The sequence below is a fragment of the Pseudophryne corroboree genome, chromosome 5, assembly GCF_028390025.1.
Source record: "Pseudophryne corroboree isolate aPseCor3 chromosome 5, aPseCor3.hap2, whole genome shotgun sequence".
Lineage (NCBI taxonomy): Eukaryota > Metazoa > Chordata > Amphibia > Anura > Myobatrachidae > Pseudophryne > Pseudophryne corroboree.
This window is the reverse complement of record NC_086448.1, coordinates 656,539,765-656,560,594: the sequence shown is the minus strand read 5'-3', so window position 1 is coordinate 656,560,594 and position 20,830 is coordinate 656,539,765. Positions and strand designations below refer to the sequence as shown.

The 20,830-nt window shown below is 46.6% G+C and overlaps 1 protein-coding gene across 1 annotated transcript in view; it reads left to right on the top strand.

Annotated features, from left to right (window-relative positions):
* Positions 1–20,830, top strand: part of PRKDC (protein kinase, DNA-activated, catalytic subunit) — an 836,940-nt gene that overhangs the window by 269,875 nt on the left and 546,235 nt on the right. The window contains exon 16 of the mRNA XM_063923695.1: positions 13,513–13,659. Coding sequence (XP_063779765.1) covers positions 13,513–13,659 — 147 coding nt within the window. The remainder of the gene's footprint in view (positions 1–13,512; positions 13,660–20,830) is intronic.

Sequence of the window (20,830 nt, the reverse complement as noted above, 5' to 3'; positions counted from 1 at the left end):
AAAAATGGTGGCTTCTTACGAAGCGATTCCATTCGGCAGATTCCACGCAAGAACTTTTCAGTGGGATCTGCTGGACAAATGGTCCGGATCGCATCTTCAGATGCATCAGCGGATAACCCTGTCTCCAAGGACAAGGGTGTCTCCTGTGGTGGTTGCAGATTGCTCATCTTCTAGAGGGCCGCAGATTCGGCATTCAGGACTGGGTCCTGGTGACCACGGATGCCAGCCTGAGAGGCTGGGGAGCAGTCACACAGGGAAGAAATTTCCCGGGCTTGTGGTCAAGCATGGAAACGTCATTTCACATAAATATCCTGGAACTAAGGGCCATTTACAATGCCCTAAGTCAAGCAAGGCCTCTGCTTCAGGGTCAGCCGGTGTTGATCCAGTCGGACAACATCACGGCAGTCGCCCACGTTAACAGACAGGGCGGCACAAGAAGCAGGAGGGCAATGGCAGAAGTTGCAAGGATTCTTCGCTGGGCGGAAAATTATGTGATAGCACTGTCAGCAGTGTTCATTCCGGGAGTGGACAACTGGGAAGCAGACTTCCTCAGCAGACACGACCTCCACCCGGGGGAGTGGGGACTTCACCCAGAAGTCTTCCACATGATTGTGAACCGTTGGGAAAAACCAAAGGTGGACATGATGGCGTCCCGCCTCAACAAAAAACTAGACAGATATTGCGCCAGGTCAAGGGACCCTCAGGCAATAGCTGTGGACGCTCTGGTAACACCGTGGGTGTACCAGTCAGTGTATGTGTTCCCTCCTCTGCCTCTCATACCCAAGGTACTGAGAATCATAAGAAGGAGAGGAGTAAGGACTATACTCGTGGCTCCGGATTGGCCAAGAAGGACTTGGTACCCGGAACTTCAAGAGATGCTCACGGAGGACCCGTGGCCTCTACCTCTAAGAAAGGACCTGCTCCAGCAGGGACCCTGTCTGTTCCAAGACTTACCGCGGCTGCGTTTGACGGCATGGAGGTTGAACGCCGGATCCTGAAGGAAAAAGGCATTCCGGATGAAGTCATCCCTACCCTGATCAAATCCAGGAAGGATGTAACCGTGCAACATTATCACCGTATTTGGCGTAAATATGTTGCGTGGTGTGAGGCCAGGAAGGCCCCTACAGAGGAATTTCAACTGGGTCGTTTCCTGCATTTCCTGCAAACAGGACTGTCTATGGGCCTAAAATTAGGGTCCATTAAGGTTCAAATTTCGGCCCTGTCGATTTTCTTCCAGAAAGAACTGGCTTCAGTTCCTGAAGTTCAGACGTTTGTCAAGGGGGTACTGCATATACAGCCTCCTTTTGTGCCTCCAGTGGCACCTTGGGATCTCAATGTAGTTTTGGGGTTCCTAAAATCACATTGGTTTGAACCACTCACCACTGTGGACTTAAAATATCTCACATGGAAAGTGGTAATGCTGTTAGCCCTGGCGTCAGCCAGGCGTGTCTCAGAATTGGCGGCTTTATCCTATAAAAGCCCTTACCTAATTTTTCATACGGACAGGGCAGAATTGAGGACTCGTCCTCAATTTCTCCCTAAGGTGGTTTCAGCGTTTCACTTGAACCAGCCTATTGTGGTACCTGCGGCTACTAGGGACTTGGAGGACTCCAAGTTGCTGGACGTAGTCAGGGCCCTGAAAATATATGTTTCCAGGACGGCTGGAGTCAGAAAATCTGACTCGCTGTTTATCCTGTATGCACCCAACAAGCTGGGTGCTCCTGCTTCTAAGCAGACTATTGCTCGTTGGATTTGTAGTACAATTCAGCTTGCACATTCTGTGGCAGGCCTGCCACAGCCAAAATCTGTAAAAGCCCATTCCACAAGGAAAGTGGGCTCATCTTGGGCGGCTGCCCGAGGTGTCTCGGCTTTACAACTTTGCCGAGCAGCTACTTGGTCAGGGGCAAACACGTTTGCTAAATTCTACAAATTTGATACCCTGGCTGAGGAGAACCTGGAGTTCTCTCATTAGGTGCTGCAGAGTCATCCGCACTCTCCCGCCCGTTTGGGAGCTTTGGTATAATCCCCATGGTCCTTACGGAGTTCCCAGCATCCACTAGGACGTCAGAGAAAATAAGAATTTACTTACTGATAATTCTATTTCTCATAGTCCGTAGTGGATGCTGGGCGCCCATCCCAAGTGCGGATTGTCTGCAATACTTGTACATAGTTATTGTTACAAAAATCGAGTTATTATTGTTGTGAGCCATCTTTTCAGAGGCTCCTCTGTTATCATGCTGTTAACTGGGTTCAGATCACAGGTTGTACGGTGTGATTGGTGTGGCTGGTATGAGTCTTACCCGGGATTCAAAATCCTTCCTTATTGTGTACGCTCGTCCGGGCACAGTATCCTAACTGAGGCTTGGAGGAGGGTCATAGGGGGAGGAGCCAGTGCACACCAGGTAGTCCTAAAGCTTTTACTTTTGTGCCCAGTCTCCTGCGGAGCCGCTATTCCACATGGTCCTTACGGAGTTCCCAGGATCCACTACGGACTATGAGAAATAGAATTATCAGTAAGTAAATTCTTATTATATATATATATATATATATATATATATATATATCTCTTTCAGAACTTTTTTACCTGAAAAATTGCCTTTTCTAACATAAATTTCATTTTACACATTGCGGCAGACAGGTGACCCCATTTTACACATTGCGGCAGACAGGTGTCCCCATTTTACACATTGCGGCAGGAAAAAGTGTCCCCATTTTACACATTGCGGCAGGAAAAAGTGTCCCCATTTTACACATTGCGGCAGGCACAGGTCGCCATTTTACACAGTACGCTGGCAAGTGTCCCCATTTTACACATTGCGGCAGGAAACAGTGTCCCCATTTTACACATTGCGGCAGGAAAGAGTGTCCCCATTTTACACATTGCGGCAGGCATAGGTCGCCATTTTACACAGTACGATGGCAAGTGTCCCCATTTTACACATTGCGGCAGGAAACAGTGTCCCCATTTTACACATTGCGGCAGGAAAAAGTGTCCCCATTTTACACATTGCGGCAGGAAAAAGTGTCCCCATTTTACACATTGCGGCAGGAAAAAGTGTCCCCATTTTACACATTGCGGCAGGAAAAAGTGTCCCCATTTTACACATTGCGGCAGGTGTTTGTGTAATACATCTGAAACAGCAGGCACAGGTCCCCATTTTACACATTGCGGCAGGTGGTGGAGGGAGAGAGAGAGAGCGAGGAAGGGAGAGGGGCTGACTTACATTTGAAGCGGTTCTCGCCGCTCTTCAGCCGCCTCTCCCTCCTCGTCTGCGCGGCTCCCCCTTCTCCCTCCTCCGGCGGGGTTTCGTGGAATGACGCGTTTGCGCCGTGATGTCACGACGCAATCGCGTCATTCTGCGAAACCCCGCCCCCCGAGCTGGGCACTCGGGAGAAGGGGGTTTCAAAGTCTAAAAGTGCCGCGGCGGGTGTTAGGGGGTCTCGGCGCCCCCTCCAATCCGGCGCCCAGGTCGCCTGCCCCCCTAGCCCCCCCCTAGTTTCGGCCCTGGCTGTACACACTGGCCGACGGTCCCGCGATATATCGGCCATTCAAGAGAACGGCCGATATATCGACCAGTGTGTACGGGCCTTAAGAAAAGGAAAGGCACATGAGGAAAGAAGTCCCTGCTCTTGCGAGCTTTCAATCTAAAAGGTGAGGGGCTAACGGATCGGAGTGACACAGAAGGGGTCAACATACTTCCTAACAACATACTTCTGATGGGTGAGCTGAGGGAAGAAAGCCTCTTGAAGCAGGAGAGTGTGTTTACTCGGAGCATAAGGAATGTCTCTTGATATAAAGAACATTTTTCACAATATGCAGGTGGGATGTTGATAGTATATTTGTTCGAAAATCGCCCCAGCAATAGAATTTATGTTAAGTGAAGATAACATCTTTTTTGGGATTAGACATTAGGTGGTTTTCCAATCATTGTTTAGCTTGCAAATTAGTAGCATCTGTAGGGGCGTCATTGTAGACATGTAGAGCTGAGGTTAAATTCTTGGGCCGTGTGGTATATATGTTTTCTGATTCCTTATGTTGCCTTGAGACCTGTTTGATTATATGGCCTCTTAACACTGCCTTTGATACTGCCCAAAATCAACATAGGAGTATCCCAGGAATTAAAATTATAGTCAAAATAGTTCATCCACAGCAATGAGAAGTCCCTGAAACGCTTTAGAAAGGTGTTTCAGGAAGCAACCAAAGCTGGACTTATGAGTATAGGATTTCAAGTCAATGGTAAGCGGAACTGGGGTATGATCAGATATTTTTATGTTGTGTATGTCTGCCTCCTAGACCAGTGACACTGAGAGACTAGAAAGAGATCACTGCGTAAACAGGACTGGTGAATTTAACTGAAAGGTTGAGCTAGAGGGTAGTATTAAGAAATTGAAACTCCTTCCACAGCCTCAGAGATGATAGTGGAACCAGATGCCTGACAGACGTAGGGTTACCTACAGCATTAAAATGACCCACATTATTTTCTGATTGTTGTTGCGTTGGGCAGTACTTAATTTATATCGTCAACAAATCTGTGATTAATGTAATTGGAGGCATATATATATATATATATATATATATATATATATTAACCAAGGTTTATCTTGATTCTCAAATTTCCACATTCAAAATAAAATATTTCCGAGTTTAAATAAATTGTAGATTCCTATGAAAAAGGATTGCCACCCCCTGACTTTCCTTTGGGAATTCATTGTCAAGCAGTCTCCTATCCATGAGGCCCTCATAACAGAACATCCATCCTCCTCCCAATCTGTTTCTTGCAGTAAAGTGATATCTGGGTGGAATTTCTTAAGTGGCTGACTACATGTTTGCACTTAACTCCAACATTCCATGAAAGTAATGTAAGTTGTCCTTTTCGGGGAACAGTTTGCACAGGGAAAGTATTATCAGGCATACTAACCCACTATTGATCAAAACTATCCAAAGCTCCATGGGGCACGAAGGGGGTTAGATCACAGGACAAAAAAGAATTGGCAACATAATACTTCAAATGCTATTTTCTGATTTTTCAAAAAGCAACATACATTGGATTGGGCACGGAGATCCTAGTTTAATGCACACAGTACCTGAATAAATGATGCGTAAAAATAATAAAGAACAAAAGCACTATAGAAATGGCGTAAATAAGGTGTTGAAGATGGTTACATTGACATATATGTGCCATAATGTTACAATAGCAATGCCTACATAATATCACTTTGGTTAAAATGTTGTTTTGCATTCTCAAGGATCAGTAAAATACAGAGTTTGGACATTTTCCTTCACCTGAAAAAATGCGGGGTTTGGCGCAGAGCGCTACAGTAGTCAGTAACTTGCTTCTGGGACTGCTGGTACCTAATGAGTTGTCCAACACTGAATCTTGGTATAAAACTATAGGGTTCTGGTACCTGCGCTCACCCTATGTGTGTGTCTCAATATATAAAGGAAAAGGAGATGTCTTTGTGGTCTGCGTGGATTTATCTTTGTCCCAGTTGTAAATGCAGTACAGTCTGAAACCACTTTTATGCTGATAACGGTTCCAGTACCTGCGCGTCCCACTATATGGTAGTTATGTCTCACAAATGAGTAATTATATTTCTCTGACGTCCTAGTGGATGCTGGGAACTCTGTAAGGACCATGGGGGAATAGCGGCTCCGCAGGAGACTGGGCACAACTAAGAAAGATTTAGGACTACCTGGTGTGCACTGGCTCCTCCCTCTATGCCCCTCCTCCAGACCCCAGTTAGAATTTTGTGCCCGGCCGAGCTGAATGCACACTAGGGGCTCTCCTGAGCTTCTAGAAAAGAAAGTATATTTTAGGTTTTTTATTTTCAGTGAGATCTGCTAGCAACAGACTCACTGCTACGTGGGACTAAGGGGAGAGAAGCGAACCTACCTGCTTGCAGCTAGCTTGGGCTTCTAGGCTACTGGACACCATTAGCTCCAGAGGGATCGAACACAGGCCCAGCCTCGGTCGTCCGGTCACGGAGCCGCGCCGCCGTCCCCCTTACAGAGCCAGATGCAAGAAGACGTTCCTGGAAATCGGCGGCAGAAGACTTCGGTCTTCATCAAGGTAGCGCACAGCACTGCAGCTGTGCACCATTGCTCCCCATGCACACCACATACTCCGGTCACTGATGGGTGCAGGGCGCTGGGGGGGGGGGGGCGCCCTGGGCTGCAATATGAGTACCTTGCTGGCAAATACCACATAATATAGTCATAAAGACTATATATGTGTGTAAAATACCCCTGCCAAATATACATTTAAAAAGCGGGAGAAGTCCGCCGGAAAAGGGGCGGGGCTATCTCCCTCAGCACACTGGCGCCATTTTCCCTCACAGCTCCGCTGGAAGGACACTCCCAAGGCTCTCCCCTGCAGTTTCCAGACTACATAGGGTAAAAAAGAGAGGGGGGGCACTAAATTTAGGCGCATATAATATATATATATAGCTGCTATAGGGAAAAATCACTTGTGTAGTGTGTATCCCTGCAATATATGGCGCTCTAGTGTGTGCTGGCATACTCTCTCTCTGTCTCCCCAAAGGACTTTGTGGGGTCCTGTCCTCGTTCAGAGCATTCCCTGTGTGTGTGCGGTGTGTCGGTACGGCTGTGTCGACATGTTTGATGAGGCTTATGTGGAGGCGGAGCAGGGGCCGATAAATGTGATGTCACCCCCTGCGGGGTCGACACCTGAATGGATGGACATGTGGAAGGAATTACGTGACAGTGTCAACTCCTTACATAAAAGGTTTGATGACATAGCAGATGTGGGACAGCCGGCTTCTCAGCTCGTGCCTGCCCAGGCGTCTCAAAAGCCATCAGGGGCTCTAAAACGCCCGCTACCTCAGATGGCAGACACAGATGTCGACACGGATACTGACTTCAGTGTCGACGATGATGAGACTAGTGTACATTCCAATAGAGCCACCCGTTACATGATTACGGCAATGAAAAATGTGTTACACATTTCTGATATTACCCCAGGTACCACAAAAAAGGGTATTATGTTTGGGGAGAATAAACTACCAGTGGTTTTTCCCACTTCTGATGAATTAAATGAAGTATGTGAAGAAGCATGGGCTTCCCCCGATAAGAAACTGGTAATTTCTAAAAAGTTACTAATGGCGTACCCTTTCCCGCCAGAGGATAGGTCACGTTGGGAGACATCCCCTAGGGTGGATAAAGCGCTCACACGCCTGTCAAAGAAGGTGGCACTACCGTCTCCGGACACGGCCGCCCTAAAGAAACCTGCTGATAGGAAGCAGGAGGCTATCCTGAAGTCTGTATATACACACTCAGGAATTATACTGAGACCGGCTATTGCTTCAGCATGGATGTGCAGTGCTGCAGCTGCGTGGTCAGATTCCCTGTCAGAAAACATTGATACCCTAGACAGGGACACTATATTGCTAACCGTAGAGCATATTAAAGACGCTGTCTTATACATGAGAGATGCACAGAGGGATATTTGCCGGCTGGCATCTAAAATAAACGCAATGTCCATTTCTGCCAGGAGAGGATTGTGGACTCGGCAGTGGACAGGGGATGCAGATTCTAAAAGGCACATGGAAGTTTTGCCTTACAAGGGTGAGGAGTTGTTTGGGGATGGTCTCTCAGACCTCGTTTCCACAGCAACAGCTGGGAAGTCAGCATTTTTACCCCATGTTCCCTCACAGCCAAAGAAAGCACCGTATTATCAGATACAGTACTTTCGGCCCCAGAAAGGCAAGCGGGTTAGAGGCGCGTCCTTTCTGCCCAGAGGCAGAGGTAGAGGGAAAAAGCTGCAACATACAGCCAGTTCCCAGGAACAAAAGTCCTCCCCCGCTTCCTCTAAGTCCACCGCATGACGCTGGGGCTCCACAGGCGGAGCCAGGTACGGTGGGGGCCCGTCTCAAGAACTTCAGCAACCAGTGGGCTCGTTCACGGGTGGATCCCTGGATTCTACAGGTAGTATCTCAGGGGTACAAGCTGGAATTCGAGACGTCTCCCCTTCGCCGTTTCCTCAAATCTGCCTTGCCGACAGCTCCCCCGGACAGGGAGGCAGTGCTGGAGGCGACTCACAAGCTGTATTCTCAGCAGGTGATAATCAAGGTACCCCTCCTTCAACAAGGACGGGGTTACTATTCCACAATGTTTGTGGTACCGAAACCGGACGGTTCGGTGAGACCCATTTTAAATTTAAAATCTTTGAACACTTATATAAGAAGGTTCAAGTTCAAGATGGAATCGCTCAGAGCGGTGATTGCAAGCCTGGACGAGGGGGATTACATGGTGTCACTGGACATCAAGGATGCTTACCTGCATGTCCCCATTTACCCTCCTCACCAGGAGTACCTCAAGATTTGTGGTACAGGACTGTCATTACCAATTCCAGACGTTGCCGTTTGGTCTTTCCACGGCTCCGAGGGTATTTACCAAGGTAATGGCCGAAATGATGATACTCCTTCGGAAAAAGGGAGTTTTAATTATCCCGTACTTGGACGATCTCCTTATAAAGGCGAGGTCCAGGGAACAGTTGTTGATCGGAGTAGCACTAGCTCGGGAAGTGCTACAACAGCACGGCTGGATCCTGAATATTCCAAAGTCGCAGCTGGTTCCTACAACGCGTCTACTGTTCCTGGGGATGGTTCTGGACACAGAACAGAAAAAAGTGTTTCTCCCGGAGGAGAAGGCCAAGGAGTTATCGTCTCTAGTCAGAGACCTCCTAAAAGCAAAACATGTGTCGGTGCACCACTGCACGCGAGTCTTGGGAAAGATGGTGGCTTCTTACGAAGCAATTCCATTCGGAAGGTTTCATGCAAGGATCTTTCAGTGGGATCTGTTGGACAGGTGGTCCGGGTCGCATCTTCAGAAGCATCGGCTGATAACCCTGTCTCCAAGGGCCAGGGTGTCGCTACTGTGGTGGCTGCAGAGTGCTCATCTTCTAGAGGGCCGCAGATTCGGCATACAGGACTGGATCCTGGTGACCACGGATGCCAGCCTTCGAGGTTGGGGGGCAGTCACACAGGGGAGAAACTTCCAAGGACTATGGACAAGTCAGGAGACTTCCCTACACATAAATATTCTGGAACTAAGGGCCATTTACAATGCCCTAAGTCAGGCAAGACCCCTGCTTCAACACCAGCCGGTGCTGATACAGTCAGACAACATCACGGCGGTCGCCCATGTAAATCGTCAGGGCGGCACAAGAAGCAGGATGGCGATGGCAGAAGCCACAAGGATTCTCCGATGGGCGGAAAATCATGTGTTAGCACTGTCAGCAGTGTTCATTCCGGGAGTGGACAACTGGGAAGCAGACTTCCTCAGCAGGCACGACCTCCACCCGGGAGAGTGGGGACTTCATCCAGAAGTCTTCCAAATGATTGTACACCGTTGGGAAAGGCCACAGGTGGACATGATGGCGTCCCGCCTCAATAAAAAGCTAAAAAGATATTGCGCCAGGTCAAGGGACCCTCAGGCGATAGCTGTGGACGCTCTAGTGACACCGTAGGTGTACCAGTCGGTTTATGTGTTCCCTCCTCTGCCTCTCATACCCAAGGTACTGAGAATAATAAGATGGAGAGGAGTAAGAACTATACTTGTGGTTCCGGATTGGCCAAGAAGAGCTAGGTACCCAGAACTTCAAGAAATGATCTCAGAGGACCCATGGCCTCTGCCTCTCAGACAGGACCTGCTGCAGCAGGGACCCTGTCTGTTCCAAGACTTACCGTGACTGCGTTTGATGGCATGGCGGTTGAACGCCGGATCCTGAAGGAAAAGGGCATTCCGGAGGAAGTCATCCCTACGCTGATTAAAGCTAGGAAGGAGGTGACCGCAAACCATTATCACCGCATATGGCGAAAATATGTTGCGTGGTGTGAGGCCAGAAGGGCCCCAACGGAGGAATTTCAGCTGGGTCGATTTCTGCACTTCCTACAGTCAGGGGTGACTATGGGCCTCAAATTAGGTTCCATTAAGGTCCAGATTTCGGCTCTGTCGATTTTCTTCCAAAAAGAACTGGCTTCACTGCCTGAAGTTCAGACGTTTGTTAAAGGAGTGCTGCATATGCAGCCTCCTTTTGTGCCTCCAGTGGCACCTTGGGATCTCAACGTGGTGTTGGATTTCCTTAAGTCACATTGGTTTGAGCCACTTAAAACCGTGGAACTAAAATATCTCACGTGGAAAGTGGTCATGCTGTTGGCCTTGGCTTCGGCCAGGCGTGTGTCAGAATTGGCGGCTTTGTCATGTAAAAGCCCTTATCTGATTTTCCATATGGATAGGGCAGAATTGAGGACTCGTCCCCAATTTCTTCCTAAGGTCGTATCTGCTTTTCATTTGAACCTACCTATTGTGGTGCCTGCGGCTACTAAGGACTTGGAGGATTCCAAGTTGCTGGACGTAGTCAGGGCCCTGAAAATCTATGTTTCCAGGACGGCTGGAGTCAGGAAAACTGACTCGCTATTTATCCTGTATGCGCCCAACAAGCTGGGTGCTCCTGCTTCAAAGCAAACTATTGCTCGCTGGATCTATAGCACGATTCAACTTGCACATTCTGCGGCTGGACTGCTGCATCCTAAATCTGTAAAAGCCCATTCCACGAGGAAAGTGGGCTCTTCTTGGGCGGCTGCCCGAGGGGTCTCGGCTTTACAACTTTGCCGAGCTGCTACTTGGTCGGGTTCAAACACGTTTGCTAAGTTCTACAAGTTTGATACCCTGGCTGAGGAGGACCTTGCTTTTGCTCATTCGGTGCTGCAGAGTCATCCGCACTCTCCCGCCCGTTTGGGAGCTTTGGTATAATCCCCATGGTCCTTACGGAGTTCCCAGCATCCACTAGGACGTCAGAGAAAATAAGAATTTACTCACCGGTAATTCTATTTCTCGTAGTCCGTAGTGGATGCTGGGCGCCCATCCCAAGTGCGGATTGTCTGCAATACTTGTATATAGTTATTGTTTAGAGCCATCTGTTGAGAGGCTCAGTTATTTTTCATACTGTTAACTGGGTATAGTATCACGAGTTATACGGTGTGATTGGTGTGGCTGGTATGAGTCTTACCCGGGATTCCAAAATCCTTTCCTTATTGTGTCAGCTCTTCCGGGCACAGTATCCTAACTGAGGTCTGGAGGAGGGGCATAGAGGGAGGAGCCAGTGCACACCAGGTAGTCCTAAATCTTTCTTAGTTGTGCCCAGTCTCCTGCAGAGCCGCTATTCCCCCATGGTCCTTACGGAGTTCCCAGCATCCATTACAGACTACGAGAAATAGAATTACCGGTGAGTAAATTCTTATTTTGTGTTTATCATATAGTTTTCTTCGTAATTATAAAACTCAGCATTATGACTAAGAATAAAACTATATGCTAAACACAAATATAATTACTCATTTGTGAGGCAGTGGGTGACGGAGGATTGCAGAGGGAGGCTGTGGGTGGCTAGGCAAAGGCAGAAGGAAGCATAAGAGTGATGGGGAGGCAGAGGGTGGCATAGGATGATAGGGAGGCAAATGGTGGCATGGGAAGGCAGTTGGTTATGAGGATGGCAGTGGGGGAGAGGGGAATGGCATTTTAATGGAAAAATTTGCATGAAAAGGTGCTCGGCCTACCAAGTTACGCCACAGCATGGTGTAACTAGAAGGGCTGTTTAACCGTTACAGCAGCACAACCGGACCATAGCAGCGGATGCAGCATTGACTTACATAGCAATCTTGTACAGGCACTCTTCTACTACTATTCTGTGGTTAATGTGCATGACCGCATGGGGGCTCAGAGATCCTGCAATAATAATTAGTACCAGGGTCTCTCCACTATTAGGGGAATGGATTTAACTATTTGACTGCCTTTTTCTTACACCTCAAAACAGTGTATCGCTCACTTTGCACCAATGCTACAGGCATATGCAGAGAAGCAGCATATACATTTATTGAATGGTGCAGTTGGTTCCCCACTCTTCATCACTACCTTATATAAATCTTTAAGGTCCGTACACATGGAGCAATTTTAACTATGAACGATTTTGTCTGAGCGATTTACTTTGAACTGGCAGTAAGCGATTTTGACCATCTTTACCAGCGATATTGACTTTCTGTACGAGCGATTTTGGCTATGGGCGATTTTGACTAACTCATTTAAATAGGTTGATGCTTTTACTTTTCCAGCGACCTAGTCAAAATTGACTTGCCTGCACAGTCTATTTTTCCCAGCAATAGTGACCTGGCGGGGGCGTGCATCGCTATCGCTTGCTGTGTACACATGGGGGGTAATTCGGAGTTGATCGCAGCAGCAAATTTGTCAGCAGTTGGGCAAAACCATGTGAACTGTAGGGGGGGGGGGGCAGATATAACATGTGCAGGGAGAGTTGGATTTGGGTGGGGTGAGTTCAAACTGAAATCTAAATTGCAGTTTAAAAATAAAGCAGCCAGTATTTACCCTGCACAGAAACAATATAACCCACCCAAATCTAACTGTTATATCTTGCCCCCCCCCCCCCCCCCCTCCCCCGCAGTGCATATGGTTTTGCCCAGCTGCTAACAAATTTGTTTCTGCCGTCAACTCTGAATTACCCCCATGGAGCGATATATGCACTAAATTTCTTAGCAATTTTGACTATGTAGTCAAAATTGCTGATCCATATCGCTCCGTGTGTACACACCTTTACTCTGTGCTATCTCATTGTGATTGTTGATCTTTGGGGACCTTTGGGCTGATTCAACAGGGTGACCCAGACCATCACCACAAAAGCATAAGCAATAGTTAACTAATTTCCAACCCTGAGGTGCACAAGAACACTCTCACTCACTGTATTAATGCCTGGCACGCAGTGAGCAGCAGCTGTTCTGGTAGCGCTGAAGACAGGTTTGCCTTTATATTCCAACCTTTACACTAGCAATTATACATATGAATTGAATAAGCACAAGTAATACCTGTTTTTTAGTTATAATTGCATACGGCGATGCCATTTCAATGAGGAATATTCTGCCGCATTGTGTGGAATTGTCACACTAGATTGCACAGTATATGAGATACTCAAATGTGGGAACAAAAAAGCTAGAACACAATAAGTACTCCCTCTTACACTATACAGAGGAATTATGATTGGAGTGGTTTAATCCGTTACCAAACTTTCCACTGCCCATACACTGTTTTTCTCTAGCATCCAAAAGGGATATTGGGGAGACTTAGTATGAATGGGTATAAGACCAAGTATCGACTAGAATATTTCTATTAGTGTTAGGGACAAAATAAGAAGAAAACCATTGTGTCGACATTCTAACAATGTTGATGTAACGTGTCGAAATGCTAATGTCAGCTAATGTCATCATCCTGAACATGTTAACATTGTTGTTGGCTATGATATATAACAAATCCCATACACACTAGACATGTGTACTTTTATGTACCAAGCTAATTCTTGTTAGGGAAAGGCATGAAGCACCATCCCATATGCCATTATAAGGAATTGTATAAACGAAGAAGTGCCTCGAGTTGTGTAATCTGTCATCGTAGGAGTTTTGTCTGTGTATAATAATTATTTTTCCCTCTAGGAATCAATATCCTTTGAAACATTTCAAAATATAAATTCACCGCTCAAGTCAATGAATAGATTATTGTATGATGAACTTTTAAAATCGGTTCTCAAAATCATTGAGAAATTAGACCTCTCACTACAAAAACAAAAGCATGGACAAGAGGTGAGCAATCCTTCAGACATTCATTTGTCATTCACAGAGCTCTTTCTGCCTGGTAACACATGTACCATAGTTCTTTCATCGGGCAATTCAAAGTCAAATTATAGAAAACAAAGGTGTGACTATCATTTTATTCCTTTTATAAATCAGCAACATATTCCATAGCTGTATACAAAACAGACAATCACATTCTGTTGTACACATGGTAACGTTACATTTACAGAGAGAGAGAGCCCGGCTTGTTAGGCTAAAATATAAGATTTTACAGTTCGGTTACTGTACATTGAGCCTGATTCATAAATCATGCAGCCGCTATGGAGAGTGCGGAAATATGCAAATGCTAATCTTATGGCGGGATGTAATGCAGTCCGAGATCGTCAGAGGTGCGGGATGCCGGATGATCTTGGATGTTTTTTTTTAAAGGGTCAATCACTTACAAGGCAAAACCCTGCCTTGTAAGTGATTGCCCCTTTAAAAAAAACTGCGAGATCGGCACAATTACATCCCGCCTTTAGTCTTCCTTTTGTGCGATGGAGAGTACGAGCTCTGAGATGCCCACTTTCAGACTACGTGGCCTGTACAATTGTGATAGAGATTGGATATACTCCCAACATAGACAGCAACACCATCGATAACTGGGGGAGCCTAGGATCTACTCTTTTCAAATCCAGCTATACATGGCTTCTGAAGCAGTGGCTTTGCAGTTGGGAATACAGCAGCGCTCCTAGACACACCCATGAAATGGGCCCACCCTGCAATGCCTGGGGATTGCAAAGTGGTAGCAATGCATACACAGTTGCAAATGCCATCGGACACTTGGATTTGCACATTCTCAGTAAGGGTTTCCAGAGCTTTTTGCACATGTACACTCTCAAAAAAGTGCTTAGAGCTGGAACTTCGAATCTGTGTCTAAATCAAGCCCTTCTTCAGGATCAGTATGATGTGCTGACATTCACAATGTTGGCAATGTAATGTCGATCATAGTATGCCAACACAGTATTAATGCTAGTATTAAAGCATTATAACCATGTCGGCAGTATAAGTTGAAACCTGATAGTAGAGTATGAGTAACCTTATACTGCCAACACTGTTACACATCTTTTAGTAACAATGATAGATAATAGGAATTGGAGTGGATCTATTTCAGGCACTCACAGCTGCTGAAAATGTATTACTCCAAAGAGAATCCACCACTCTCTTAACAATTAGAATACAGCTAAAAATAGGATCAAATTCATTTAAACAATCGCTATAAAGAACTTATTTTAAATCAATAACCAAACCTTCCCTTGTATATAAGAATGTTCTAATTGCAGATAGTTCTTCATATATTTCCACCATTCATCTGATCATCTCCATTTACACATTAGATGATATATGAAAAAATAGAACAACAATACAATAGTGTAGTATGTCAAGCAAAATATCACAGTACACCCATGTGATTCGGGATTTAACTTGTGATAAGCCTCCACTGTCTTCCTGGCTGAATTAAGATGTAAAAAGGAAGTCCTCATATGATGAGGCTATGCTTCTGTCCTCCCTTATATCTTGGACTGAAAACTCAGAATGTTTTTAAATTCATAATATATGAAGATAACTTTGCCACAGTAGGTTCAAATGAGCGTACCCCAACTCCCAGTGAATATATGTAATTAAAGCATATAAAGGTTTCTTTGTATGATTCTAGGAATAACCGCGTACCCCAACCCACAATTCAGAAGGTGTTTTCAATCACATCAAGGTTTCTTTCAATATCCACAGAGCCAGATAATTAAGCTTGAAAAATGTATTCCATAAAAATGCTTTAAAAAAATTCCAAACGAAATGTGCAGTTCATAAAAGAATGAGTCCACAAAATAGTCCATAAATATTCAACCAAGCTGGAAGGGATAAAAAAAAAATGCAAATGAGGAATAGGAACCAATTTCCTGTGAAATTGCGCGTTAATTGTTTGTTCCTATTCCTCATTCTCATTTGCATTTTTTTATACCTTCCAACTTGGTTGAATATTTATGGACTATTTTGTGGACTCCTCTTTGAAATCTTAAATGGATACATGTGAAAGTGAACGCTGGACATCGAAAGAAATCTTTGTTTTATAATTGAATTAATTACCATGTGATGTTTAATGTGTGCTATGATATGTATTAATGGAATTTTATAGTATTTTATAGGACCATGCGTACAATGCAGCCTGGTTGAAGGATCCCACAGGGAGGTTTAGGCATTGTGTAGATGCAATTTAATGCGTCTTGACATAATGCATAACCTTTCTTTCTAAAAAAAAAAACTCCCTACTTCCAGGTACGGACTGGTGGAACGCAATACGTTCCAGACAGTACTAAGATGGATTTCAAGTCCAGCCCAGATTAGCCCTGACTTCCGGGCATATGGTGGAACGCATGCTGTTCACCACTACAGACTTCCGTTTCCTGTACGCCAGCCACCGTATTGAACATCCGGAGGCAGGTGGAATGCATGTGGGTCATGGCAGTAAACTTCCGCTTCCGATAGTAGAGTTTTATACCGTTTAAAAAATAGGTTACAAAGTTAATACACACTTTTCTCTATCGTCCTAAGTGGATGCTGGGGTTCCTGAAAGGACCATGGGGAATAGCGGCTCCGCAGGAGACAGGGCACAAAAAAGTAAAGCTTTACTAGGTCAGGTGGTGTGCACTGGCTCCTCCCCCTATGACCCTCCTCCAGACTCCAGTTAGATTTTGTGCCCGAACGAGAAGGGTGCAATCTAGGTGGCTCTCCTAAAGAGCTGCTTAGAGAAAGTTTAGTTTAGGTTTTTTTCTTTACAGTGAGTCCTGCTGGCAACAGGATCACTGCAACGTGGGACTTAGGGGGAAAGTAGTAAACTCACCTGCATGCAGAGTGGATTTGCTGCTTGGCTACTGGACACCATTAGCTCCAGAGGGATCGAACACAGGCCCAGCCGTGGAGTCCGGTCCCGGAGCCGCGCCGCCGACCCCCTTGCAGATGCTGAAGCGTGAAGAGGTCCGGAAACCGGCGGCTGAAGACTCCTCAGTCTTCATAAGGTAGCGCACAGCACTGCAGCTGTGCGCCATTTTCCTCTCAGCACACTTCACTGGGCAGTCACTGAGGGTGCAGAGCGCTGGGGGGGGGCGCTCTGAGAGGCAAATATAAACCTTATACAAGGCTAAAAATACCTCACATATAGCCCATAGGGGCTATATGGAGATATTTAACCCCTGCCTGACTGGAAAAATAGCGGGAGAAGAACCCGCCGAAAAAGGGGCGGGGCCTATCTCCTCAGCACACGGCGCCATTTTCTGTCACAGCTCCGCTGGTCAGAACGGCTCCCAGGTCTCTCCCCTGCACTGCACTACAGAAACAGGGTAAAACAGAGAGGGGGGGCACATTAATGGCTATATATATATATATTAAAGCAGCTATAAGGGAGCACTTAATATAAGGATATCCCTTGTATATATAGCGCTTTGTGGTGTGTGCTGGCAGAATCTCCCTCTGTCTCCCCAAAAGGGCTAGTGGGTCCTGTCTTCATTAGAGCATTCCCTGTGAGTTTGCGGTGTGTGTCGGTACGTGGTGTCGACATGTATGAGGACGATATTGGTGTGGAGGCGGAGCAATTGCCAAATATGCAGATGTCACCCCCCAGGGGGTCGACACCAGAATGGATGCCTTTATTTGTGGAATTACGTGATGGTTTATCTTCCCTTAAACAGTCAGTTGAGGACATGAGGCGGCCGGACAATCAATTAATGCCTGTCCAGGCGCCTCAAACACCGTCAGGGGCTGTAAAACGCCCTTTGCCTCAGTCGGTCGACACAGACCCAGACACGGGCACTGATTCCAGTGACGACGGTAGAAATTCAAACGTATTTTCCAGTAGGGCCACACGTTATATGATTTTGGCAATGAAGGAGACGTTACATTTAGCTGATACTACAGATACCGTAAAACAGGGTATTATGTATGGTGTGAAAAAACTACAAACAGTTTTTCCTGAATCAGAAGAATTAAATGACGTGTGTGATGAAGCGTGGGTTGCTCCTGATAAAAAGTTGATAATTTCAAAAAAGTTATTGGCATTATACCCTTTCCCGCCAGAGGTTAGGGCGCGCTGGGAAACACCCCCTAAGGTGGACAAGGCGCTCACACGCTTATCCAAACAAGTGGCGTTACCCTCTCCTGAGACGGCCGCACTTAAGGATCCATCAGATAGAAAGATGGAAGTTATTCAAAAGAATATATACACACATGCAGGTGTTATACTACGACCAGCTATAGCAACTGCCTGGATGTGCAGTGCTGGAGTAGTTTGGTCAGAATCCCTGATTGAAAATATTGATACCCTAGATAGGGACAATGTTTTACTGTCGTTAGAACAAATAAAGGATGCATTTATCTATATGCGTGATGCACAGAGGGATATTTGCACACTGGCATCTCGGGTGAGTGCTATGTCCATTTCAGCCAGAAGAGCCTTATGGACACGACAGTGGACAGGCGATGCGGATTCAAAACGTCACATGGAGGTTTTGCCGTATAAAGGGGAGGAGTTATTTGGAGTTGGTCTATCAGACTTGGTGGCCACGGCTACTGCCGGGAAATCCACTTTTTTACCTCAAGTCACTCCCCAACAGAGAAAGGCACCGACCTTTCAACCGCAGCCTTTTCGCTCCTACAAAAATAAGAGAGCAAAGGGCTTGTCGTACCTGCCACGAGGCAGAGGAAGAGGGAAGAGACACCAACAGGCAGCTCCTTCCCAGGAACAGAAGCCCTCCCCGGCTCCTGCAAAAACCTCAGCATGACGCTGGGGCCTCTCAAGCGGACTCGGGGACAGTGGGGGGCCGTCTCAAAAATTACAGCGCGCAGTGGGCTCACTCGCAGGTAGACCCCTGGATCCTGCAGATAATATCTCAGGGGTACAGGTTGGAATTAGAGACGGATCCTCCTCATCGTTTCCTGAAGTCTACCTTACCAACCGTCTCTTCCGAAAGGGAGAGGGTGTTGGAAGCCATTCACAAGCTGTACGCTCAGCAGGTGATAGTCAAAGTACCCCTATTACAACAAGGAAAGGGGTATTATTCCACTCTATTTGTGGTACCGAAGCCGGATGGCTCGGTAAGGCCTATTCTAAATCTGAAGTCCTTGAACCTCTACATAAAAAAGTTCAAGTTCAAGATGGAGTCACTCAGAGCAGTGATAGCGAACCTGGAAGAAGGGGACTTTATGGTATCCTTGGACATCAAGGATGCGTATCTACACGTTCCGATTTACCCCGCACACCAGGGGTACCTCAGGTTCATTGTTCAAAACTGTCACTATCAGTTTCAGACGCTGCCGTTCGGATTGTCCACGGCGCCTCGGGTCTTTACCAAGGTAATGGCCGAGATGATGATTCTTCTTCGAAGAAAAGGCGTATTAGTTATCCCATACTTGGACGATCTCCTAATAAGGGCAAGGTCCAGAGAACAGCTGGAGACAGCTTTAGCACTATCTCAAGAGGTGCTAAGACAACACGGGTGGATTCTGAATATTCCAAAATCCCATTTAATCCCGACAACTCGTCTGCTGTTCCTAGGAATGATTCTGGACACGGTTCAGAAAAAGGTTTTCCTTCCAGAGGAAAAAGCCAAGGAGTTATCCGATCTGGTCAGGAACCTCCTAAAACCAGGAAAAGTGTCAGTACATCAATGCACAAGAGTCCTGGGAAAAATGGTGGCTTCTTACGAAGCAATTCCATTCGGCAGATTCCATGCAAGAATATTCCAAAGGGATCTGTTGGACAAATGGTCAGGGTCGCATCTGCAGATGCACCTGCGAATAACCCTGTCACCAAAGACAAGGGTGTCACTTCTGTGGTGGTTGCAGAAGGCTCACCTATTAGAAGGCCGCAGATTCGGCATTCAGGATTGGATCCTGGTGACCACGGACGCCAGCCTGAGAGGCTGGGGAGCAGTCACACAAGGAAGAAACTTCCAGGGAGTATGGACGAGTCTGGAAAAGTCTCTTCACATAAACATTCTGGAACTAAGAGCAATCTACAATGCTCTAAGCCAGGCGGAACTTCTCCTGCAAGGAAAGCCGGTGTTGATTCAGTCGGACAACATCACGGCGGTCGCCCATGTAAACAGGCAGGGCGGCACAAGAAGCAGGAGTGCAATGGCAGAAGCTGCCAAGATTCTTCGCTGGGCGGAGAATCACGTGATAGCACTGTCAGCAGTGTTCATCCCGGGCGTGGACAACTGGGAAGCAGACTTCCTCAGCAGACACGATCTTCATCCGGGAGAGTGGGGTCTACATCCAGAAGTCTTCAACATGTTAATAGACCGTTGGGAAAGACCAATTGTAGACATGATGGCGTCTCGCCTCAACAAGAAACTGGACAAATATTGCGCCAGGTCAAGAGATCCACAGGCAATAGCTGTGGACGCACTGGTAACTCCTTGGGTGTACCAGTCAGTGTATGTGTTTCCTCCTCTGCCGCTCATACCAAAGGTATTGAAGATCATACGGCAAAGAAGAGTAAGAACAATACTAGTGGTTCCGGATTGGCCGAGAAGGACTTGGTATCCGGAACTTCAAGAGATGCTCACGGACGAACCGTGGCCTCTACCTCTGAGAAGGGACCTGCTACAGCAGGGTCCCTGTCTTTTTCAAGACTTACCGCGGCTGCGTTTGACGGCATGGCGGTTGAACGCCAGATCCTAAAAGGGAAAGGCATTCCAGAAGAAGTCATTCCTACCTTGATTAAGGCACGGAAGGAAGTCACCGTGAAACATTATCACCGCATTGGCGAAAATATGTAGCGTGGTGCGAGGATCGGAGGGTTCCGACGGAGGAATTCCAACTGGGTCGTTTCCTACATTTCCTGCAATCAGGATTATCTATGGGTCTCAAATTGGGATCCATTAAGGTTCAAATTTCGGCCCTGTCAATATTCTTCCAAAAAGAATTGGCCTCTGTCCCTGAGGTCCAGACTTTTGTCAAGGGAGTACTGCATATACAGCCTCCTGTGGTGCCTCCGGTGGCACCGTGGGATCTAAATGTAGTTTTAGATTTCCTCAAATCCCATTGGTTTGAACCATTGAAAAAGGTGGATTTGAAATATCTCACATTGAAAGTGACTATGTTACTAGCCCTGGCCTCTGCCAGGAGAGTATCTGAATTGGCGGCT